At 36.3% G+C, this 26,101-nt stretch overlaps 1 protein-coding gene across 7 annotated transcripts in view; it reads left to right on the top strand.

The window, feature by feature from the left end:
- Positions 1–26,101, top strand: part of sv (paired box protein shaven) — an 87,906-nt gene that overhangs the window by 29,599 nt on the left and 32,206 nt on the right. The window contains exons 3-5 of one of the 7 annotated variants that reach the window (XM_089088761.1): positions 15,054–15,134; positions 15,977–16,142; positions 24,500–24,697. In XM_089088761.1, coding sequence (XP_088944887.1) covers positions 15,054–15,134; positions 15,977–16,142; positions 24,500–24,697 — 445 coding nt within the window. Of the gene's footprint in view, positions 1–14,906; positions 15,135–15,964; positions 16,143–16,168; positions 16,335–24,499; positions 24,698–26,101 lie in introns of those variants that run through there. The other 6 variants (XM_089088760.1, XM_089088762.1, XM_089088763.1 and 3 more) reach the window with 6 other exon arrangements.

Consider the following 26,101-nt stretch of genomic DNA (forward strand, 5'->3'; position numbering starts at 1 on the left):
AACTGAACCCCAAGCAACTGAACCCCTGTAACTGAACCCCCTTGCAACTGAACCACCGTGTAACTTAACCACCGTGTAACTAACTCCCGTATAACCGAACCACCGCACAACTGAACCCCCGAGTAACTGAACAACCGTACAACTGAAACACCGTATTATTTGACCCTCTTGCAACTGAACACTCATGCAACTGAACCCTTGTGCAACTCAACCCCCGTGTAACTGAACCCCATTCAACTTAAACCCTGTGTAACTGAACCACCGTGCAACTGGACAACCATGTAACTTAACTCTCGAGCAACTGAAACCTCGTGTAACTCAACCACCGTACTTACATTGGGTAAAATACAATAGGGTTATGAACCATAGTGATTTAACCTATGAAATCTTTTAAATAAAATTGCAGTCCCAAAATTTAGATCGGATGTATTTGGGGGAGAAATAGGGTGGGGTGGAAGCCCTCCGATCACTTTTAACTCTGAAAAAGTGCTCTGGAATTTTTGATTTCTAATCAAATGAGCCTCCCCCCCAAAGTTCATACAAAATTTTTTGTACAAGAACCTTATGTGTTAGCAATGAGCAACTAGCTTAACTTACAGCCCTTGCCCCAGATGCTGCTGGTGGGGTTTTTAACCCCAAAGGCATGGTTTTTTGATCTTTAGACTATTTTGAACAAACTGTTTATTTTTATTTTGATCGGATGTATTGGGGGGGGGGGATGTCGGTTAAGATGGAAAGCTGATTGTCCTGTGATTACCTTTGATTCTTCAAAATTAAACTTGAACTTTCAATTTCCAATCGAATGAGCCTCCTTCAAAGTTTTTACAATCATCCCTTCTATAAAAACCTTACATTTTAACAATTATACAGATTGCTGATACAGGTCTATCAGCAATTTTTTTTTGGAACAGCTTAGCGTATCAAGATGAAACTTGTGGGGCATCTACCTGCTACTACTGCTATTAATACTGCTACTACTACTACTAATTCAACACTATTATTACTTCTACTGCTCCTACTACGACCTCTGCTACTGTTAAACTAGAACTATTAAGGCTACGCATATCAAGTTGAAAATTTTACAGAATGAGGTATTTGAGGTGGAACTTGAACTAAATCAAAAGACACTATGTGCATGCAGATTTTCAAAATGGCGTATCTCAGGAAGGGATTTGTGTATTAAGTTGGAACTTTCAGAGAGTACTTAAAGGGAAAGTTAATTCACCAAAAGGAAACATGTGCACGCTCAGGCCTGGATTTACCACTAGGTCCCTAGTCCTGGACCTAGAAGCGTATAATGCTAGCGGGAGCAATAAATTATCACTGAGTAATTTTTTCCTGACAAAAACTGGACTGATGTGATTTATCATCGCCAGGTGCACTCTGCCGTCACGCTGCCTGTTCACATAAAAGTGACTTTAAAACAACACAGGAATTCCATGGTCACTTAGAAACTGTCAGATGTCTCCCAAGAACGGTAGCTGACAGTTCGGTGTTACCCCTCTCTTTCATCACTTTTCGCTCATCAGTTGTGTTCTATTAACACACAGTTACATGGTTACACACAGTTACAGTTACATGGGGGTTCAGTTACACGGGGTTTTAGCTAAATGGGGCTGAATTGCACGGGGGTTGAGTTGCACCAGGGTTCAGTTAAAGGAGGTTCAATTGCATGAGGGTTCAATAGCACGAGGGTTCAGTTGCACGGGGGTTCAGTTTCACGGGGGTTCGGTTATACGGGGGTTCAGTTGTACGGAGATTCAGTTACATGGGGGTCCAGTTGCAGGGGGGTTCAGTTACTCGCGGGTTTGAGTTAAATGGGGTTGAGTTGCACGAGGGTTCAGTTAAAGGGTGTTCAGTTGCATGAGGGTTCGGTCGCACGGGGGTTCCGTTGCACATAGGTCCAGTTGCACGGGGGTTCGTTTACACGGGGGTTCAGTTGCACGGGGGTACAGTTACACGGGGGTTCGGTTATACGGGGGTTCAGTTACAAGGGTTCAGTTGTTTGGGGTTCAGTTAAACAGGGGGGGTTCAATTATAATGGAACCACACAAGGCATACAGACCGACTGTACCCCTACCCTCCTTTTGTGCAAATATGTGGCCCAAATTTGTTTCTAAACTAATACATTTTTATCATACTTTGGTATATTTCATTAGGATTGAGCGTCAGGAAAATATATTAGAAGAATATTAGGGAGGGCGTAGATCATGCAAGTGCCGAAAACATCTTCAAAAAGACATAAATCGGATATATAGCAAGACCCTTTTTTATGGAGGTTGTTGCACCAGACCAAGGATGTCTCGAAGCCCCCGCGATAGCAGGGGAGGGGGCAACCATTTCTGTCGGTAGTTGAATAATATATAGCAACAGTATCATGCACGGAGTAAAATTTAGAGCATTATGTTGAGCAACAGTTTGCCTAACAAAGCGCCGATACTGTATCAGGCCCAAATTCTTAGCTTTGTATACAAATATCAAAATAAAATTTTTGAAGTTACTTGTCAACCCTTAGAATCCCATCTATCAGGAACTACTAAAACCAACATTTTAGATCTAGAAAATTAAGCAATATACAATGTAGCATTTCACTTTTGAAGTTACCTCCCACTGAGGATTAGACTTCAGTACCCTTATTAACTGAAGGTGGCCGACGCAACCATGCCCGGGTAACTGAATCTTCGGCAGCCATAAACTAGCTCTGATGATTAGTTAGTAGTTTGACCATGTGTGGTCTCCTTAAGTCAAGCTCTACATTGTGCTACGTCAGTAAGGAACACGATGCACGATTCAGATACAACTCTCGACATTTTACAAGTATTGTACTAAAATTCAAGGATATTTGTAACCATGCTTTGGGCTTGTTTTCAAATATTTGCATTTGTTTATCAAAGGAGGGAAAATGTTTAATCCCGCATTCAAGGACGTATCCAGGAATCTTTTTCGAGGGGGGGGGGGGGGGTTAAAAAAATTATAAAAAACGCATCGAAAGTTTATTTATACGCATTTCTGTGAATTTTTTACAGATTGGTCAAAAATTTGAGAGGCGGTTCCATCCCAGTAACCCCCAACCCTGGTTAAGGCCTTCCCACCCATCTAATTCAGTTTTTTCAACATCATTTTACTTAATATGATAAAGTGATTTTTTGTCAAGCGCTGGATTTATTTTAGAACAGTCGCATAAGCAATTTTTCAAAATAACAATATTGGACCGAGGTTGAGCAAGTATTGCAGACAACTCCTAATAAAATTACCCCTAAATATTGGCATGTGCACATAATTTTTTTTTTTTGGGGGGGGGGGGCAACAGCAAAAAAAAATAATGTCAATAAGAAATGACCAGAAATCCGAGAAAATTAAGGATTTTGGATGGACCCGGGACCTCCCCCCTGCGTATATCCCTGCCCTACATAAGGTTGAATGTTGACAATCGGCAGAATTGACAAAATTTATTGGGTACTTTTTTGTCAGCTTTGTGCGAGGGATACATCATTATTTAATTTGTAACATATAATCACTACTTTGACGATAGAGTTGACATTTTATGGTGCATGAAATTTTGAAACCCGTCAGGTTCCGGCAATTCACTCGGTTTTACACCCCATATTCAACAATTGATAAATCGATCCCTTTAGTCCAGGTGCTTGAATCAACAATAGCCAAAGGATAGTTGACAAAAGTGTATCATGAACAGAGTCAATCTTGTAGACTTACAATCAATTTTCCTATCCGACCCAGAGACAGGTGACACTTGGTAGCCATTGTGTATCTGGAGAGGCTTACTTCACCAATAGACAGGGCAATCCCTTTCTGGAACGGGAGGAGATGTCATCCTAACCGCACACCTGATGTAACCAATAATAAATTTGCTGAGTATTTCATTTTAAATTATAACAATAAATAAGGGGTCGGAGGGTAAGATTTATGGAAGGGCCAATAGGGCTTACCATTTAACGTAACTTCATTTGAAAGAATCTAACCGAGTGGTTCTCAGCCGATTTTGGGCCATGCCCTATCTAGGCATTTTTAAAATCCTCGTGATGTTTAAATTGTGTTGTTCAAAATTTTACGCACACACCTTAAGGAAGCTTAAAAGGCCTTTAACTTGGTATTTTTTTTGGGGGGGGGGTCCCCTAGGCGTATTTTATGCTAACGAAAAGTATTGCCTGAATACAACACCTTTTGTACAATGTATGACGTCATTGCAATACTACTATGCATCTTTTTAAATAAATGCTTTTTTTGCTTTTTAAATAAATTTGAATGTCATGTCATTCACATGATTTTTTTTTTTTCAAAACTAAGGGTCTAAAGTATAGTCAGCCGAAGGGTGCACGTCCTGCCTATGACCTACCAAATATTGCCATGCCCTACCGGTGGGGCCTGTGCCCCACGTTGGGGATCACGGATGTAACCTAAGGCTGGTCGTGAATCACAACTTCCAAGAGACCGGCAAGCTAAATGTTGCTGTATTTCGTCCATACACCCTACTGAACACCATCAAAGGGAAGAAATTAGAGGGACATCACCGGAAAGTTAGGTGTATCCAAATTTAACTTAAAAAGATTTTGATATTATAAAGAGAAGAAAAAAGGAAGAGATTGATAGTTTAAGAACTTTTAACAAGAAAAAACTCGTCTGTGGAAGCACTTTTCCAGATGTTTCTTTTTTTTCTATAGCTTTAATAGGGATAATCCCCGTGGCCTTTTTATTTATCCTGGTGTGAAGATAGAGGGATGGGGTGTTAAGTTGGAAACTATTTTTTTAAGAGTAAACAGGATCTTGCAGTCTTTATTATTTTATTTTTTTTGCCAACTTGGTGGGGGGGTATATCTAACGATGACAACGACTAAGCTCAACAAGCTTAGCTCCAAAATTTGCCGTATTGGAGCCGGAACAAGGTATCTCAAGGCAAGTGCACATACATTGGCACGACCCAGTTTTTTGAGGGGGAGGGGTGTTCGTGGTAGCCTAAGCCCCAGGTTCTCTCTCTGCTATTCATGGGCGCCCATATGGGGGGGCAGGGGGGCTCTTGCCCCCCCCCTGGCTGAATGATGCTGCCTTATTTTTATATTTTTGTTCTGAGATTTCTATTATATAGCATTAAAAGTAGCAATTAGACGTAGTTTGCCCCCCCCTGGAATTCAGCGTATGGGCGCCCATGCTGCTATTGTCTACCTTAAAATAGTATATATGATTCTGGAACAGGAAGCAGGCTAGACTAAATATTTTTCCACGAATGAGATTAGCACGATTACAAATGGATTGTTTTTACTGGAGCTCAGAGAGAGAGATTCTTCTTTTTTAGATTACTATTAAAGAGAAAATGATGATTACCGTCATCATCATATTCATTATCCCATTTTTGAATTTAGCCATATAAAGAATTTAAATAAGAATTGAGTAAAATAAGTGAAAGTACGAAAATAAATGAATGATTTTGATCTAATAAAATTATGTATTTTTATATTCCAAAATGATCAGAATTTAATTTTCATTCATAATTGGGCTGTTAAACGCCAGGTGGAAAAAGGTAATCCAAATCGGGCAATATAAGACGCTTCACAATTTTCGTGTTGCTCCAATCGTGGTGTTGAAAGAAGCTCACAGGGAACTTCCTTCTAATAAACGTTTGGAAATGAATATTCACAACAATATCAAACTCTTAAGCTGATATTTGAAAAAAAAGTAGATTATGCTACTTGAAATAACTTTTCAGTTAAGGAAGTTGACTTTGCATTTAAGAATTTCGTGAATTACACCTCTATAGAAATTGAAATTTGAATTTCCTCTATAAAATTTTAATAAATGGGCAAGCATGGTATCCATCAGCTTACAACGCGGTAAAATAGAAAAAAGATCTTATGAGCTTTAGTGTTTTTTTTTTTTTTTTTTTTTTTTTTTTTTTTTTTTTTTTAAGCAAAGATCTTTAGCAAGAAAAAATGAAGGAAACATCGTTTTGCAAAGTAGAGACCCCGAACTCGATATTTGCATGGTAACCAGAGGTGAATCTCCAGCATTTTATTGGGGGGGGGGGGGCAAGAGGGGTCCATATCCGGATAGTCAAGGGCCGTCGGATATATGTTAATTTTTTCTCTCCACATTATTGGGGGGGGGGCAATTGCCCCCCCCGCCCAAACGACGCCCTGATGGTAACAAGAAAAGCTTTGTAGAAGAAGTCGAACTTGTAAATTTGTTCGTCGAGCTCTCAGATGTAGGCTACATTTTTTCAGTGCTACATGAAAATTAGTTTTAGTTAGAAAATACTTTTGTTTTAATTCATAAAGAAAGAAAAAATAGATTCATTCAAGCAAGTTTCTTCCAATTTTTATCAATATCTTTTCCGAAATTTGAAAAAGGATGCAATTTGATTGAGTTCCGTTTCATATATTGCATTTTGATAGATAGCAGTCATTCATGTAACATTCTCCAACCCCAGGCGGTAAATCAAAGCCAACAATACAGCCCATTGTCAACTGTTAAGCATAAATAGCATCAAAATCAAGCGACAGCGATCAAGCCACTTCACATCCTCAATGGACTATAGAGGGCCCCTTTTCACGGGCTTACAAAAAGACTAGGGGAACCCGGTGTAATGAGCAACCGATAGGATAGGTCCAATGCAAGCGATTGACTGCAGGAGTCCATTCTCTGCGTGTTAGACGGGTGGCGGATCGCGCTTTTATTCCACTCAACTTGAAAAGGAATTTTAGGGACCAGAAAATGTTCAGACACGCATATTTTCCAAGTCAAGTTTCTGAATGACATTCCTTTTATTTAATAGTTTGAAAGAAAGTTTTGACCTGATGAAGCTATTTGAGTAATGTTTAATTTTAAGGTAGATTGTGAATGAAAAGTCTGAATTCGCTATGAAAAAAAAAACTTGGTAAAAAATAAACTTTAATTAATAATATAATAATTATTAAAGTTTATAATTAAACTTTAGTTTTTGGGGGTTTAGGGGGGAAAGGTACCTAGGCAAGGTTAAGTATTTAACATATGCTATGCTTTACCCCCCCCCCCTATGTGCAAATATATAGCCGAAATTCGTTTCTAAATTATTATATTTATATCCTTTTTTTTCATTAGCATTAACCAAACTTCACTTCTCGCGTATTTCCCAGATCAGATTTTAGAACAGTACCTAATTTAAAAGACTTTTTTTCAAAAAATCTTTATCCCTTCCTTGCAACATTTTATAGATTCTTGGAGGCATAGCGCAGGATGAGCGTAGCCCTAATTCTCCTAAGTATCGTTCGTCAACACCTAGTTTTGGGGGTTGACATGAATAGCGAGTTAATGTCTACTTCTGAAATTGGACTATAACTCAAATTTGTTGGATAATAAGCGACTTCATTTCAAGATCGACTGAACTCTTCCTGCCAAATTTTCCCGAACCTCTGTCTGTTCATAACACACGTCATTTTGGTTCCGTTTGACTGGTCAATTTCATTTTGTTCGATGTCTATTTCTTTTCCAGCTCTAATGTCTCATCTTGTAACAAGGATTCCCTTCATAAGGTTCAATGATAGGTTGCCATACGGTTAACAAATGACCTAGCGGCTCACTGACTTTCATCATCCTAGGTAATCAAAAACGTGACATTGAAGTCCTAAAAAGTTAGCTATGCTGACAATAGGATAAAGCGCGTTGGGAACGGAGCTTATGGGACGCGTTGGAGCGAAGCGTTCCGGAGTCCGCTTTTGGGTAAAGCTAAACTACCATGCTTCGTCGGGCGGGTGATGAGGGTCGAGCCCGATGGGAATTCTTAAATTGATTGCTTTATTAGCGTTTGGCAACGTTTTTTCTGTTTTTTTCGGAACCCGTGCAAAGAACAATGTAAATAACAAGCGTTTAGAAGTTAGCGCTCTATTACTTCACAAGAAAGATAATAAAGAAATGAGTAATTTCAATATAAGTTATAAAAACGCTTAACAATGTGAAAGACAAAATTTGTTTCGTCATCTGTCGGTAAGCCAGCTAATGTTATCAATACTATTCTCACTTTCAAGCTTTAGTATTTTAATCTTCCTTGGGGTCTAAATTTTTATTTGCCCAAAGCTACAGATCCAATATCACGGGCTTGGTAAAGAGGGATGTGTCTCCAGTGACGTCAATTTATGAAAATTGTGTGTGTGTGTGTGGGAGGGGGGGGGTTGAAAAGGTATTTTTCAGAATCCAGAGAGGTAATTGGGTTGTTTTTTTTATTTCATTGTTTCAATTAAAAAACAAAAAGATATTTTCAATGAAAATACCTTAAAAAAACATTTTTCAAACCTTGGAGGGAGGGGGGGGGTAAATGAGCTAGAAGGAGAATAAAAATTACTTTTTTCTACTTTTGAGCAATGAATAATATATGTTTCTTGTCCAAATATACATCTATATCTTACAATAATAGTGTGGGAGGAAGGGATGGAAGGCCTATCGGAAAGTGCAAAAAAGGTCAAAGAATCCTAAAAATATTGTGATGCCAGGAAAAAAAATGTCTCTGGCCCGTATATATTTGCCTGAAAATACTTTTCTCGTATTGGGAAATGAGCAGTTCCAGGCCGGTCTGACCAAGTCTTTTTTTTCCTACAGGCTGTGTTTTCTTTTTACGATTCGAGGTCAGTTTTCTGAGCACTAAATGCCTGCAAACGGTAAAACTGACGCCCCTATATTGTTTCTCCTCCTCCCCAGCCTTGTAGAAAGTTTGTAGACGCTCATTTCATTTCAAAGACTGAGATGTAGTGCCTTTCTTCGGTGAAAAAAAAAATGATAAGTGGTGTCCGCTCACCCTTTCGTGGCCTTTGGGCTCCATGGTCCCCGTGTGAAATTGAACCGAAATTTCAAGATAGCGATTCCAAAAGCCCTTAAATCTGTCTTGAGGTGGAAATCATGTCAGGGATCCCAGGACTAAGTTGCAAAATAATGTAGATTATCCAATTTTAGAAGAGAGGCTTCATAAAGATATACAGTTTAAACAATCATTTAAATGGAATTGTATAGGGGCGTTACCTAAGTCATATCCAGGGTTTTTCTCCAGGGGAGGATATTTTTGTTGGGGGGGGGGGAGGGTACAGGAAACTTTAGAAAAAACAACAAAAATTTGTAGGCCTATATGTATTTTGTTACTTTTTTGTCAGTCAAACAAAACAATTTTATTAGGGAAGGGGGGAGGGTCAAACTGGGTCTCCATTCCTGGGTGTTCCACCCATCATGTCTTCTTTTGAGTCAGATCGTTCAGGGAATGATCACAGTTAATCACTCAAAATCACACTCTTAGGAAAATCTATTAAAAATTTGAATATGCGATACTCTTTAGAAATGACAATCAATGTGAGTTGGTATGAACAACTCAGAAATTAAAAAAAATGGCGCTGAAAAGGACTTTTGCGTTTTAATTCCTCTGAAAAATCTTTTTACACTTGTAAGGCTTAGATCTGTTTTCACTTATGAAGATTTAAAATAATGCTTGCTATAATCAAAATAAATTACATTAAAAGCAACATTTTCTTTTCAATTTATTAAGCAAGTAGATCGTGAAATGACAATTTATTTCGGAGCTGATTAGCACAGCTTCTTTCGGGTTTGTGAAAGTTTTGCGGAAACCTCGAGCAGATCAGGAAAATCATATAAAAACGGATATATTTTCTTAATTATTTAGGTGACACCATGCAGAACGAATACTCTCATTTTGAAGAACGTGAGAGAACGTTGCTCACCGATTTTTCCTTATTCCTCTTTGGAAGGGTTTTCCGCCTTTTCCCATTAACTTCTCATAGAAGAAATTACCTTGATTCATATTCACAGAGAATTGTACATCTTTGTTGATAATATCCAACCTTTCGTGTAGTAAATTAAATGAAGAATACATTTTTTTCGAATAAAAGTAAAGAGTAACATTAAAACTTAAAACTACCAGAAATTACCCCTTATGTGAAAGGTGCTGCCCCCCTCAAACCGCACTCTTTATGCTAAAGTTGTTTAGTGCTTTCAAAATATTTCTTATTCCGTTTCAAATGCCCTAGTGCTTGATCCGTCGGTCATAAAATTTAGGAACAGAAGTCAAACTTTAGTGCAAGAGCTTTCTTGCGATGTTTTCCCTTTTTTTCAAAAATCTGGCAAATTTTCTCAGGTTCATACGTATATTGGGTAAAATAAAATTTGCTGTTATACGTTTGGTAACAGCATAAAAAGCCAGTTTTCTTTATGTATATTTTATCATAAAATTTCTTGTTTTAGAGTTTCGATTCCTGTTAGCCCGAGTCGCCCCTCACTTACGTTTTGTTATCACGAATTGTTTAATTTGTATATGTTACCGTGGATGTCTGAAATTGGCGAATGTCCGAAATCTTTTTTTCTCCTTGGATTTAGTCAGCGTTACCAGTCAACTTTTTCAGTTTTATGCAAGGTTTGATGGTGACAGGTTCGGTTGGGTTAGGTTTTTAACCTATTTCTGAGATTTGTAGCCTAATTTAACCTAACCTAGCCTTATCTAACCTAACTTGATTTTAACTTTTACCCTCAAAGCTTGCATACGACTGAAAAAGCTGATTTGCAAAGCTAATTGAATCCAAGCAGAGAAAAAGGAATTTCAGACATTCACCGGTGAATGTTGACATTAACCAGATTTCGGACATTCACAGTAACATATATACAATTATTCTGTCTTCAGTATTTCAATGAATCCAGTGATTTTCATTTTCTTATAGGCCTATATGCTGGGTGAGGGGGGTAGGAGGGGAAGGCTAATGTAAGCAATAGTTAGTAAAATCTAAAGCAATGTGTCTTAACGACTTCAAATAATCATGCTGTTTTTCTTTCATCATTTCTTTCTTTCAATAAGTTAAAAGGGAGTCAAGACCTTATCAGGTTATTTAGTGCAGAAACTACACATCGGTAGTTCTAGCAATACTGATGCATATCTAAGATACTTGGCTTTTGCTCCAGACGGGGGCGTCATGAGGCTTATTTTATTGGGGGGGGGGGTGATCTTCATAAATTTTACCGAATAGCTACTGATTTATGCCGAATTTTCTGCAGAAATCATGAATTTTGCTAAATTTCGGCCGATTTCGCAAAATTTCGGTCGAAATTTTCATCTTGGGCGGAAATTTTACCGAATGCCAAAAAAGTTGGAGAGGGGAGGGGGCGCCCCCTCAGGACGCCCCCGGCTCTAGACCATTGGTTTTCAAACTTATTAAGAGGCTGTACCTCTTTTTACCCACAAAACATTTTAGGTACCCCTTCTCAGTTACCGGTACTAAGTAAACTATAGCCAAAAATATAAATAAAATTGCCAGTCTTAGATTTAAAGGGTTGTTTTTTTCTTGTCTGCCGGTCGCGTACCCCCTAATTTTTTTTTACCCCCAAGGGGTACGCGTCCCACAGTTTGAGAACCACTGCTCTAGACAAACGACAGATACGAGTCAAAAATGCCAAGGGAAGCTTTTTAGCACTGGTTAACGAAAACGTGAACGCGTAAAACTAATTTTGTATAGACTAATTCTGCATATGAAATGCTAGCGGCCTATTCAAAATGAGATTTTGCTAATACCGAAATTCAATCCGTTCCTAAATTCTATATCAAGGGATGCTAGAGATCCAATTTTAACAATCGTAATGGATAATTTTATCACTGAAATCAGCTAGTGCCGTATTAATTATGTGTATTTGTTTTCATTTAAGATCTCATTAATTGTCCATGTTTCTCTTCTCATAGAGATGTTCTTGAGCTATGACGAGCTCCAGTAGCTCCTCCTAATATTTCACTCCTTTTTTTGTTCTATTTTTCCATTTATTTATTTATTTTTTGTTTGCATTTTTTGTCTAGATAAGACTCGGGTAAATGCCAGTCAAAATATTCTATGAAAAATTCTGATTTGTCCGGTTAGAGCTTGAGTTTTTGATCCATCCAGTTCTGGACGCTATATAAATCTCTATTGTTAACGGGTTTGTTTCAATCGATTCCCACGAAATAGCGCTAGCTAAATCTCGGTATTAGTGAAATCTCGTAGTGAATGGGCCGTAAACGAGATAGACAAATTCTGCAAGCTTCTTTGTGTTGTACTAAAGTTATAAAAATGGAATTTTTCCATCAGAGAAGAAAACCAAATTTTTTTTAAGGAAACACAGACATTTTGATATACCAATAAAATAGAAATGACTTTAAGCTTTTTATCTGGCATACTTATTTGCTAGATGGGTGACGCCAATCACGTTTTGGCACCCCCTTTAAATTTACTTACAAGTTTAAGAAGACATACATTAAATGTCAAAGTTTCATATGCAACGGGATTATCCGATAAGTACGACTGACTAACCATATTTTTTGTCATTTTTTTTCCAGAAAAAAGGAACAGTCCAGGTAAACCCAGTCAAGGTATGAAATTTGTCGATGATTCAAGCGGGAACCCATTTGATGTTCTTGACTATACTCTTGCTATAGTCAAGATCACATTCTATATTCTTGATGCTAAGAACATAATATCATTTATTAGGAGATGGAACTCGCCTACTGGTTCTTCCTGGTTACTGGCTTTGAGTTCCTGAACCACAGTTTCAAAGCAATACAGAAAAATCAATGAGAAAAAGCAAAATTACAACTCCACCACCATCTCCCATCCCCATAAAACATCCCCTCCCCATACACAGACGCAAAAAGATCCAGTTACCTTCCTGCTAATAGTCGGTGCGTAACTATGCCATTCCATATGCAAACAGTCTATAATAGCCGTTAATTTTGTGGACTACACAAATGTTTTGGGACAAATGGAGCCACACCGCCGAAAGACCTTTGAAGCTTCTATAAACTTCTTTCCAATTAGTTCTAAACCGATTGGTCATCTCAGAGCTTTTGTCTAATTGTAACATGGCCCTATTCCAGTTTTGTGGCAAAGAATGGCAGGAATTGACAATCTTCTGAGACCGGATCTCTACTCTTTGCGTAAATGCCTTCTGGGATTTTAAATTTTCTTTTCTAATTTCATTCCGATATTGTACGACCGCTGGTGCGGTATCATAGCCTCTTGTAGAAAAGAAGCAAATACCACCTTCATCCATAGCCTTTTTACTCGGAAAAAATACAGAATTCTGTATTTGTGCTGATCCCCAATGCAGAGGACCCCCATGGAGGGCTCAAAACCTTACAAAAAAAAAACTAAAAGAAATCACAAAATCAGAATAATCGTCATGTTTAGGTGGGGGCTGGGGGGGGGGAGTTAACACGGACCAAAAGAACCTCTTATAGAATCCTGTACTCCACCATCGCCCTGTAATTTAACGAATTAAGAAGAAACCCGAAGACTTTTGAAAACTTTCCTCTTCAGAGAAAAACAATAAATTGCCTTTCTTGCTTTTTCTTGCAGTTCAGTTGCAGTTGCTTTTTCAGTTGCACTTTCTTGCTCATGTTTGTTTTAACATTTTTTTTCCGGCTTCGCATGGACTATAAATACCATATTCAAGTAATCAGACAAGCAGTATCTACAGGCACGTACAAGCGATTTTTTCGAAGGGGCACAACTAAAGAAGTACTGAAATGGGGCCAATTGAATAGAAGTTATTGGGAACCAATGAGGTTTTGATGGGGGAGGTACGGGCCTGAAGCCCTCCTTCCTTACGTGCTTGATCGTCTGCTGTTTCTTTTACCTTGGTTTCATTTGTCTTATCATAAGATATGGCGATGATATATATAGCCTGTTTTTAGTTCAATGTGAATAACCCGGAGTGTAGTTCTTTTATAAGCCGGCACTATGACCAAGGCTGTATCGAGGGGGCTCAAACCCCCGCCCCCCGAAACTTTTGTTTGACTTGTAAAAATGTAACAAAAATGAATATAAACAAATTTTGTTTTGCGTTTTGATTTTTTTTAACCCCCCTCCCGAAAAAATCCTTTTGTAACCCCCCCCCCCCTGAAAAAAATCCTGGATACGGCTCTGCCTAGGACCTAAAAGCAGGGCGGAACCAATGAGGTTTTGATGGGGGAGGTACGGGCCTGAAGCCCTCCTTCCTTACGTGCTTGATCGTCTGCTGTTTCTTTTACCTTTGGTTTCATTTGTCTTATCATAAGATATGGCGATGATATATATAGCCTGTTTTTAGCTCAATGTGAATAACCCGGAGTGTAGTTCTTTTATAAGCCGGCACTATGACCAAGGCTGTATCGAGGGGGATCAAACCCCCGCCCCCCGAAACTTTTGTTCGACTCGTAAAGAATAACAAAAATGAATATAAACAAACTTTGTTATGCGTTTTGATTTTTTTTAACCCCCCTCCCGAAAAAATCCTTTTGTAACCCCCCCCCCTGAAAAAAATCCTGGATACGGCTCTGCCTAGGACCTAAAAGCAGCAGCTTTGGATTTTGTTTGATAAGTAATATTTAGCTATTTTGTTCAAAGTGGCATTTGATAGCAACACTGCGTTATTCACTATTATAGACATGGCATTCCTGGAACTAAATGGTATACTTTGCTTTATCTGGTTTTGAAGCTTCAATTGTGCTCAATACCCCCCCCCCTCCAACAGTCATGAAGGTGAAGTATTTTCTTCTCTGTCTGAAACACTACTTCAAAGAAACTGAATTGTTAGTTTCTTTCAAAAATCAACCTGAAATGTTGCAAGTTAATAAAAGACCTCTGTAATTACTTTGTCTTACTGCGTACATTTTTAATAATCAATTATCTCTCCAATTTTTGATGTTTTAATTTTTCTGTTTCCTTGCGCGTGCTATGCATCTCAATCTCTCCAAAGTAAGACAGTCCACCCTCCGGCTTGAACTTTGCAAATAACCAATCACAGCGAAGTAGCTCTTCTGTGATAGGCTGTTCATCTCCCTATCTTCTTGCTGGAGAATGGAGTCCCAAGAATTAAATGTGCGCTTTTCCGGCCGTCGAAGCGAAGCTAATCTGTGTCTTGCTAATAAGGTCTGGGTCTCAATCTAGGTCTTGCTCCAGTGGTGTGAATACTTCCGTGAAATCTCCGTAATTAGGCTTTGGAACAGTGAACAGCAAACAGTGTTGTGTTTTATATTCTGATACCTAACATGGATCCTACTAATTTTGGGATCTTTACAGCCTTACGTCACCCTGGAATGGACTTGACCGCCGCGGCCTATAGATATAATCAAAATATGATGGAATATTATACTTGCAAAAGTGAGTTTCTACAACTAATTAAGTGTTAAAGTTCTAAGTTATACATTAAAATAGTTTTGATATTGGAACTACTTACTCCATAAAGAGTGTTTGAAGAGGAAGTCATGATATACAGGAGAAGCAAAATATCGGTATTCAATGGATAGTTCAAAAATAAAGAAATAATATCACAAGTACTTAGCGTCTAATCTCACCATTTATTAGGTTATATATATATATATATATATATATATATATATATATATATATATATATATATATATATATATATATATATATATATATATATATATATATATATATATATATATATATATATATATATATATATATATATATATATATATATATATATATATATATATATATATATATATATATATATATATATATATATATATATATATTAATTTGAGTTATCCGCAAAGTACTGTTATTATTCCTCCTATATAATTTGAATTCCAGGGCGAATTCCATTTGGCAGTTTGTGGTTCATCTGTACGGTATTGCATGGTAGATTGTAATTACTAAATATTTGTAAACTCTTACAGAACTATTCAAGTTAATTTTTTATAATAGGCATTAATTTGTAAATGCATTTTGTCAATCGGTATGAGAATTAAGGCAAAACAAAATCCTTTTAGTTTTAACCGAGCATTTTTTTTGTGCTTTAATTTTTTTTCAGTAAAATAGTACTCTATGAGATGGTACAAAAACGTTCAAAAACGTTGTCTACTAATAAAATGTTGTTTTATTATATTTTAATAAAGCCTTTTAAATTTGTTAATATATCATTGGATATGCGACGGGGTCATTTCAACTATAAGTAGGCTCCTTTGCAGGCCACGGTGGTGTGAACCAACTGGGTGGTGTATTCGTTAACGGCCGACCGTTGCCAGATTTAGTCCGACAGCGCATTGTTGAATTGGCCCATAACGGAGTCCGTCCTTGCGACATTAGTCGTCAGCTTCGTGTTTCACACGGCTGCGTCTCAAAGATTTTATCAAGGTAATTCAAGTTTCTTCTTTTGTTAGGCCGTGACGGGATCAACCAGCATGGCGGTCTCTACGTCAACGGACGTCCGTTACCTGACAGTGTCCGACGGCAAATTGTCGAGCTTGCTTGCCAAGGCACAAGACCTTGTGATATTGCCCGGCTACTACGGGTTTCTCACGGATGCATTTCAAAAATCCTTGGAAGGTACTTTTTTTTCCCTTACTCTCTTTTACTACTTTGATAAAAATCTATCGCTTTTGCCGTCGGACGCTTGTGCTGGTTTGGTGATGGGTATGTGCCACAAATCGGCTGCGGCAATTCAAGATGGCGCTAAGTTGCGGACAAAAAATTTTAGACGAAAGCGACAGAACCGAAAAATCACTTTTTTTGGCTTTTCAGTTTTATTTTACTATCTTGTATAATAACAATAGCCATTTGTTTGAATAAGGAACAAAGCGTCAATAAACAAAGTTTCTAATTGATTTTACAATCGAGAAATGCAGACATAACACGTCTCGGAAATGCCAACTATGATTTGGAACCCGAAATCAATTAAGCGTGATCAGTTGTGTTTAATGAAAAATGCCACCTAACGCCTTTTGAATTACTACAGCCGGAACGCCTTTTTTATACCAAAGTTGTGTAACTAAGAAGAAAAGTGCTTCAGAATAATTATTCATCCTTAAATATAGTGTAAAGTAGATTATCCATCATAATTAAATTGATTACACTATTTTTAAAGGCAAATTCTTATCTGCTATCAGCTAAAAATTTTAAAGCCAGTAACCTTATTAATTACCCTGTCCTAGCACAGTGGATCAATACTCTGCTTGGCAATACGAGGTCCAGCGATCGATCCCTGCTGTTGCAAGGTTGGGCGACGGGCTTACTACTTGTCCCTATAAAAAATACAGCGATTGAAATCTCGATTCTACGTCCTATGCGTCAGCAATGGCCCTGGAGGATCTTAATCCTTTCTCCTGACCTTATTAATTGTAGTCTTGTATATACTTTAATATTATTTTCAAATTGTCCTTTTTACTATGTATTATTGTTTAACATTAAGGATAGCTAAAAATTAGATATATAGAAGGATTTATCCAGAGGCGGTTTTAGGGGAGGGACAGAGGCACTGGCCCCGGGTGCAAAAATTTTAAAGGCGATAAATTTCAAATAAATAATCTAATGGTTATAATTATGTTGTAGTTTTTGGAATTTTTATTCTAATTAAAATAAAGTAGAGGGCGCAGTTAATAAATGAAAATAATTAATAAACTATAAATTAAATAATAAAATGAAAATAAATTAAAAAATTAAAAACAATTAAAAATAATAAAAAAATATTTAAATTAATAATAACTAAATAATTTAAATAATAAACTAAGACATAATTAAAACATAACCTATTGATTAATTAATATTGAAAATAATTTGTTAATAAATGACAATTTTGTTTAAATTTGGTCTGAAAATTTTGTGGGGGACCAGGGAAGACGCTAATCAAGACTTTCCCTCGGGTGCAAGAGAAACCAGAATCAGGGGCGTCGTTTGGGGTGGAAGGGGGGGCAGTTGCCCCTCCAATAATGTGGAAAAAACAATATTATACATCCCATGCCCTTTGACTATCCCGATATGGACCCCTCTTCCCCCCCTCCTCAATAAAAATGCTGGAGATTCCTGACAAGAGCCGCCACTGGATTTATCCATTAGTGGTCCAGTCCTTTTGGTCTATAAATAATCGCAACAATAAAGCTTAGTCATCAAAATAAATCTTAAGCCTTTTATGAACTTTAGACCTGAGAACCACTAATCAAAGTGACTGGTTTTTTGCTTAAAAAGAGCCTTAATCTTGAGGCAGACCGCTTAATACCACAGTTGTTAAACAGACTTTTGCGACCTCTTATTAGAAAACATGTCGACTTTTAGACTATTCAGGTCTGTCATTAATGGTAAAACTTTCGACCACACACTGAGAACAGCAACCCTAAATTCTTTTTGTCTCAAATAGAGTCATTCATGTTTCGGCTGCTGCTACTTTGTGTATTTTATGATCTTACCTAATGGTATTTCAAGCCAAGATTGGTTGATTATTTTACAAATGCTTCTTCTTTCCACTTATTTTGAATTGCATCAATATTTGACGATGATTCAAATATTATTACTAGTGAACCTTATTAACAATGACAGCCAGGTAAGGGTCAAGAAGCAATCTGAGGGGTGGCCGTGGCCCAGTACTGTGAAGTCGGTAAACTAAAAATGCTGAATCCCATTTGACACCTAGGGTCTTGGGCCTCAAATTACTAAGGACGGTGAACACGAAATTAAGTTGTTAGAATTGGTTAGGTGGAAACTTTCAAAACTACACATATCTTAAAAAATAAGGAAAATTGGAAATCTAATTTCTAATGGAAAAGACCTCAATATGCAGTTATGCAGTTTTTAGTAACAGGTAATAAATTAAAAAAAATCCTCACAAATACTCCTTCTTTCAATTTATTTTGAATATCATAAATCTTTGACGATGAGTCAAATACTATTATTCTTTACAAATGAACCTCATTACCTGTAACAGACAGGCAAGGGTCAAGAAGCAATCTGAGGGGTAGCCATAGCCCAGCAGTGTGGAGTTGGTAAATTAAAGATACTGAATCTTATTTTAACACCAAGGGTTTTGGGCCTCAGACTCTTACTCCCAAATCCTCAAAATATTAAGGACGGTGAACACGAAATTTGGCTGTTAGAATTGATTGAATGGGAACTTTCACAACCATACAACGTATCTTAAAAAATTAGCAAAAATAGAAAAAAAAACATTTTAATAGAAAAGACCTCCATAGGTGTTTATGCAATTTTTGGTAGTAGCAGGTGATAAAAAAGGACTAAACAACATAAGAAGGTGTAGCTCCAGTTTGAAGGTATATTTGTCTTTAGGAATTAATAGATTGTTAATATTTAATTTTTTACGGACGAAAATCATTGTCAAATTTGACTAATCCAGTTTTTCCTGTTTATTTTCACGATACAACGTGGCAACATTAGTAAATATGTGATACTTTCATACTAAGTTCTTGATTTTGAAACAACAGAAAGAAAAATATTTTTAGATTTTTCAGGTATGAAATAGCCTAAGGTGGGTCCAGATGGGGGGGGGGCAAAATTATTTAATTTGTTTTAATATCCTTGGCACTTTAAGAGAACTTACTCCGACACTGAATGCCCTAATTTTTGGGGGTACAACTTTGAATCCTACAATTTTACATGCCAAACTTTTGCTTTTAGACTCTTACTTTTTAATAAGGCTTTTTAGTACTTTTAAACTAAAAATAAGAGTAATTTGACAAGGGAATATATTGAAATGACAGCTCCAAAGCACCAAATGCAGTTTGAAAAGTTATTCAATCTGTTCTTTATTTCATCAATTCTGACTCCTTAGTTTAGACCCCTTAGTTACAATCTTAACTCCCAACTCGTATAGATCCCTTAGTGTAACGTCTTAGGGAGGCCCAAGGCGGTCAATCCTTTTGATCAAAAGCTTCCGTCAATCGATTGAATCAAGCATGATTGACCGTCTAGGAACCTGTTTGACGCTTTATTCAAACGTTCACGGTGATTGATAGAAAGCTTTAATGACTCAGTCATATTTTGACCAAAAGCAGTGTGTTAGGTTAGCTTTGATCTAGATTGAAGGGCTGGTTGAAGGGTCGATTGAAGGTTGATTGAAGCACAGATCAATCGATTGACATAAACTTTTGATCAAAATGATTGGCCGTCTAGGGCCTCCTTTATTCATACTCCAGCTCCAACTCAAAAGCTTAAGCCTGGCCGACTCTAAATCCTTTAGCCATAAGCGGGTACCAACTCCGACTCCGGAGCCTTGCATGACTCTCGTGTGGTTTGAAGGAATGGGGGAAACTCTTTGGGAAATGTACTGACAGCCCAATTGTAACTTTAGAATTTCATAGAAGTTCGCATAGATCATTCTTTTAGTTAAGCTATTGCAACGGAATAGTATTCGTACTATCTCTGGTTCAATATTCACGTGTGTTTTCCAAATAACATTTTAACGTCAATAAATCCAAAACAACAATTGATCCTAGACCAGATGAGTATCACTCTGGGATTAGCTTGAATAAGCCCCTTCATTTTTCTTTACCATCATCAGTAGGGATATATCAAGGGTGAGGGCTCCAGAGGCCCCCACCCGAATCCTAAGATTTCTTAAGTTTCAGGGTACTTCTTATTCAAATTATAAAAAAATGACCCCCCCCCTGAAACAGTTTATTATCCCACTTCTAAAAGTTTCAATGAACCTGCCTGACCCACAGCGACTTTTAAGTTTTTGCAGTTCAATTGTATTAGCAATCCATACATTGAAATAAATGAGATTCGTTGAAGACGAAATAATTAAATGAAACTGATTAGACTCAAACTAATGCCTTAATAAATAAGTGTAAATAAATAAGTTTTTGCAGTTCAATTGTATGCCTTTTAACAATTAACGGGAGTGAAATTAAGTTTTGTTTTCATTCAGGAAAGGCTTTTGCAAAATCTACCCTCCCCAGTTGAGATCAATGATCATCAGTAGCCTAACTTTTACTCTATTCATTTTTAGTAAAAAAAAAATAAGTTACTTTTGCTAGATCTTAAGTTACTGCCCATCATAATCAAATAGATTGAAAGTTTTATAGTGTATACAAGTGCTTTTCATTTACTTGAAATGGAAACATTGCTAAAAAGACCGAAGGTTTACATCGATTCCGATAATTAGACTACTGATAAAACTTATTAATTACCATATGCTATAATGCCTTTTTTCATCTTTCACTCAAGATCGCTTTTTCACAAAAAGTAATTGGGAAAGGGGCGTTTGAAATTCAGCGGCTCAAAACTGATCCATTTTGGTTAAAAACTTGGTCTTTTTCAATACTTGTGCTTAGCCTTTCTGTTTTTTAAAATAAAAATATTAATATAAACGAAATAGGATAAGACAAATAAAATATAGAAACAAAACAGAAAATGAAACGGAAAATAAAATAGAAACGAAAAAAATAAGTTAACAATAATAAGATATAATAGATCAATAAAATTAATAATAGAAAATATTTAAATAAAATAAAGTTATAATCAATGATAAATAGAGTAAATAAATGAAAATAATAGAAAAATAAATAAAAAGAAATACCAATGATAATAATATCAATAACATGTTTTTAATGTATTGATGTAAACTTGGCAGCTTTTTTTCTGACGAATTAGTTATTTCGAATCCACAAAACAGTAATATTTAAAAGGTAAGTTTAAAATTAGCCTGTACAAATCGCCTAAATAAAATATATAATGATATAGTCGTATTTGGAATATGCTTTTGCTATAATTCTTAATATCTAAAAGGACTCAAGCTCATTATATATTTTATTTTCCTCACACCATAGCCAGAATTTATTGTGAACCCTTTTCTGCTTTTTTTAAAATTTAGAATCATCAAAGAACTGTACCCTTATTGTGAATTAGGGTTACAGTTGCGTATTATTGCCTATACATTAGTAGGTATGGTGAAGTACTTGCGGGGTTGGGTATGTGCACGTCCTCAAATCTCGTCATTTATATGACTTTTCCTATAACATTTTTTTTTATAATCTCTATATAATTTGTCCTCTTTTGGTGTTTTTTTTTCAAATAATACCCGCCCCCATCCAAACCAAAATCCTGGGTGTGTGTCTTTATCTAGTGTTTAGTAATACTAGTATGCCTTATAAGTATTAGCAATCCATACATTGAAATAAATGAGATTCGTTGAAGACGAAATAATTAAATGAAACTGATTAGACTCAAACTAATGCCTTAATAAATAAGTGTTGGCACAATACAAGGTTATAAAAATTATGAAAATGGCCAGAATTTTCACATTTTTCAGTAGTATATTTGTGTCCACTTTAAAGGTCAGTGTGTGCAGTAATCTTTAGAAGTATATGTACAGACTTTAATAATTCAAGAGTCGTTTGAAAATGATATAGACTGTTTGAAAACTTTCTTTTTCTTTGCTTTCCAGGCAATTTGAAAGTTATTCTTATTTACTTTAAAGCTCTCGTCCCTAACAGCGGAAACTTTTAATTGGTCAACAGCCTTGTCTAGGGACTGGACACCATAATCCTGTTTTACAAACGAAAGCAAGATTTCAATACTTTTTGCTTGAGCAGAAATCAAAACTGATTCTGTGTCTAAGGTCGGACCCTGATCATTCTGTATAGTTTTAACGCTGTGTAGATCTATGGCTAGAATTAAATACAAAAAAAAAAATGAAGAGATGAAAATAATATTCACATCCAAGTTTGGATCATAAAATAAATTGCAAGTCAAAGTATGGGGAAAATTCTAAATGACAGTTTTATGCCTTCTTGTGGTTAATCTATCATTTCTCCGAAAGAAATAACTAAAGACGACACGTGGCCTGTTATTTCCCCATTTCCTGATACATATATCTTGTTATAAAGGAATAATTGAGACTTAATGGTGCGTCTCGGGAATTTTTTTTCCCAACTACCTTCGGGAATATTTTAGCTAAACAATGCTGGAAGAAATAAGAAGTTAACTTCCTGAAATAAAAACAATTTCGAAATATTTGCATAATTTTTCAATTTTTTCACTGGCTGTTAATTGTCCTCGTTTCCTTTCTTCGCGGTTTTTTTGTTTATTGAAATAAAAACTACCCATAATTTTCAATATTCTTTTCCAAAGTATATTTTTGACAAAAAAGGCCCCACAGGGCCATGGACGAAAGGCAAAAAGCATACAAAATAATTACAAGAATAAATTTAACAATTAAATATGTTTTCTTTATAATATTTTCTCATAGCAGTACTTATTTAATGGTACATTCTAAAAGCCCAAATTCCTAAAAATGGTAATATAATTATTCTATCAAATTAAACCTTAGTTCCTCTAGCGCCTCCAGAGGCACGCAAGGCGTCATTGAGTAGCCGCCAATCTTCCCTCAAGCGGACCACTGCACAGATGTTCTCTATTATAAACGTTTTCTAAAAATAAACATTATTTTTATTCTAATTACGAGTTTCTCCTCACCCCGTATGCATTTACGTCTCGGCACAATAGATAGATAGATCATTGTGTTTCAAAAGCCCAAAGACCATATACACAAAAAAAAATCACATAAAACATGGAAATCACTAGCAACACAAAATACAAAAAAAAAATACAAAGCAAATTACAAAAATAAAATATAAAGTGAAAAATACCCTAATCAAGAAACAAAATAATTTAGTCGCATAAAATTGTCCTTCTTTCCAAGCATTTATCAATGCACATTAACTCAAGTTATTGTTGTTGGGTTTCTATTTTGAAGAATGTTAGGAAGCAGCAAATCAATCCCATGTAAATATTTCCCCCTGAAATTCAAAAGCATCAGGCACTCCCGGAGAAAATGGTCCAAATCTTCATCCTACCCTTAGAGAAGGGACAAGCATACCCCCTTCAGGAGTCCCACTCTTTCTATCAAATACATTTTGCCTACTCCGGATTGGAAGGCAATTTGCGCTTAGTTGCATCTATTGACATAAAACTCTGCCCGGTAAACTAAATGAAAATAAACTTCCTCTCCAAAATATTGGCATTAAACTTAACTAGACTGGCAATGATTTGATGTCGACATTTTGAGGCAAAGTAGAAAACACTGGGCTAGAACTCCTTCATCGTTGGTTTGCAACATACGCTCTGTAATTTTCGCACTGAGCAGCGAAAACACTGCAAAATTATCTCACACATACCGCCATTTTTTTCTATGATCAAGGTGGATTTTTTTTTTGTAAGCTTTCAAAACCTTTTTACTCCTTTTCTTCTTTTTTCTCCATGACAGATTCGTGGGCTAATCACCCTCTAGGTCCACTACTGTTATTAAAAGTACGCCCCCCCCCTACGCTGTTCATAACGTTGATGAAGAGGATTCATTGTAGCCTCGACTAATAACTTCACCAAGACACGGTTAGACTAGGTGGCAGTTGCTTTATTTCGATTACGATAGGCGAAAAAAACATTAATTTCCTTTAGACTATCAACAGTGGCTTCTACACTGGCTACTGGCATTCAAAAATCAGGTCGAAGGGAACTTCTCTTTCCGCAATAACTCTTCAAGAGAAATTTATTGCATCGTCAAAATGTAAAAAAAATAAAACCTTTGCTTTTAAGCAAATTAATAATACAAAAAATTGATTACACAATTGAGAATTTATTAATGTAAATAAAATTTGAAATTTCCCAATCTCAAAAACATAGCATTTTTTAAACAGGAAATAATTGCCAAAAAAAACTTCTTTACAATATATGCCAAAATTACTAACAGAGAAGACCATTTTCAGGTATTACGAAACAGGTAGTTTCAAAGCTGGCGTTATTGGTGGCAGCAAACCCAAGGTTGCCACCCAGCCTGTAGTTGATTCTATCGCTTCATATAAACGTGAAAATCCTACCATGTTTGCATGGGAAATCAGGGACAGATTGCTAGCAGAGGGGATTTGTAATCAAGAAAACGTCCCAAGTGTCAGCTCAATCAATAGGTAAGTACATGAATATTACTATTTAATCTTAAATTTTTTGTTTAGGTTATATATAATACTTGGAAAATAGCTAAAAGTTGAGGAAAAGTCTAACGATGTCCATTTTATGGTCCCAACTTAGAATTCTAGAATTTTGAAGTGCTAATTTTGTTGTTCCAAAAATTTGACATGTTTATTAGCCCTATGGTACAATAATTCATTACAAATCAAAATATAAAAATCAGTCAGGATACCAAAATTAATCTTGCGATAATATGCTTCTAATCAAGGACTACGGCGGATAACAATAAATAGAATATGCAGAATACAATATGTTGTATGATAGTCTGTATAACAGTAGACTACTCTAGTATACAGGGGCAGAACCAGGGGGCGGTTTAGGACCACATGCCTCCCAGAAAGTTAAAAATTGCACTAATTACAAAGTTGGAGGGGCAAAAAATACCGACGAGGGAGCCAAATTCTTATCGGTGCCCCCCCCCCCTCAAACATTAATTCTGTATCCACCCTTGCTAATATAGTAGTTTACTACTAGTATATAAAAGTAGAATAGAATAAGTAGAATAGCAGAATAAGTAGGGTAGGTAGAACAGAAGAGATGAAATGAAAGGAAATTCTTTTATATTAGTCTAAGAATTACGAATAAGGTGGTAAATCCATGTCCCATCTTAATCGTATATGCAAACAAACACAGACATAACAATACATTTTACGACCCAGGCCAGTAAGACTTGTGAACATTTATTTGTTTTTTTTTAGTGGTAACAACCGAACTTTCTGTTGCAGAAACAAACTCCAATTTCTATCGCTTAAATTTTGTTAGCCCCTTTTTTGTGCATGTTCTGTGGTTTTGTCTTTTTTATTATACTTATTTATTTACTTGATGGTAATAACGAATTGATTTGCTTATCCTGTTTAACATTATTTATGCATTTTATTCTTGAAGATATATTTTACTTTTCTGCTCTATACTTTAATACAAACTTTAAAATATTTTATATTAGAAAGAAGCTAAATTGCTGGTGATATGACTCGTTGGTCAAGCTAAAAAAAACTTAATTTAGTGACAAAGTCGTTTCGGGGGGGGGGGGGGCAAGGGCAGTTTTGCAGTTGCCCCCCTCCAATAATTTGGAGAAAATAATTATTATACAGTCCATGCCCCTTGACTATCCGGATATGAACCCCTCTTGCCTCCCCCCCCCCCCCCCATAAAAATGCTGGAGCTACTCCCCTGGTGTGAAACTAGAAAAACTAAAAGGGTTAAATTTTATCTAAAAATTTAAAAAGTGAGCAATAAACTAGAAAAAATAAAAGGGTTAAATTTTAGCGAAAAATTTAAAAAGTGAGTGAAAAACTAGAAGGGTTGAATTTTTGCTATAAATTTGATGTGAGTGAGAGACTAGA

Source organism: Artemia sp. Qi Xiang Cuo, chromosome 5, assembly GCF_049724085.1.
Source record: "Artemia sp. Qi Xiang Cuo chromosome 5, ASM4972408v1, whole genome shotgun sequence".
In the NCBI taxonomy this organism is placed as follows: domain Eukaryota; kingdom Metazoa; phylum Arthropoda; class Branchiopoda; order Anostraca; family Artemiidae; genus Artemia; species Artemia sp. Qi Xiang Cuo.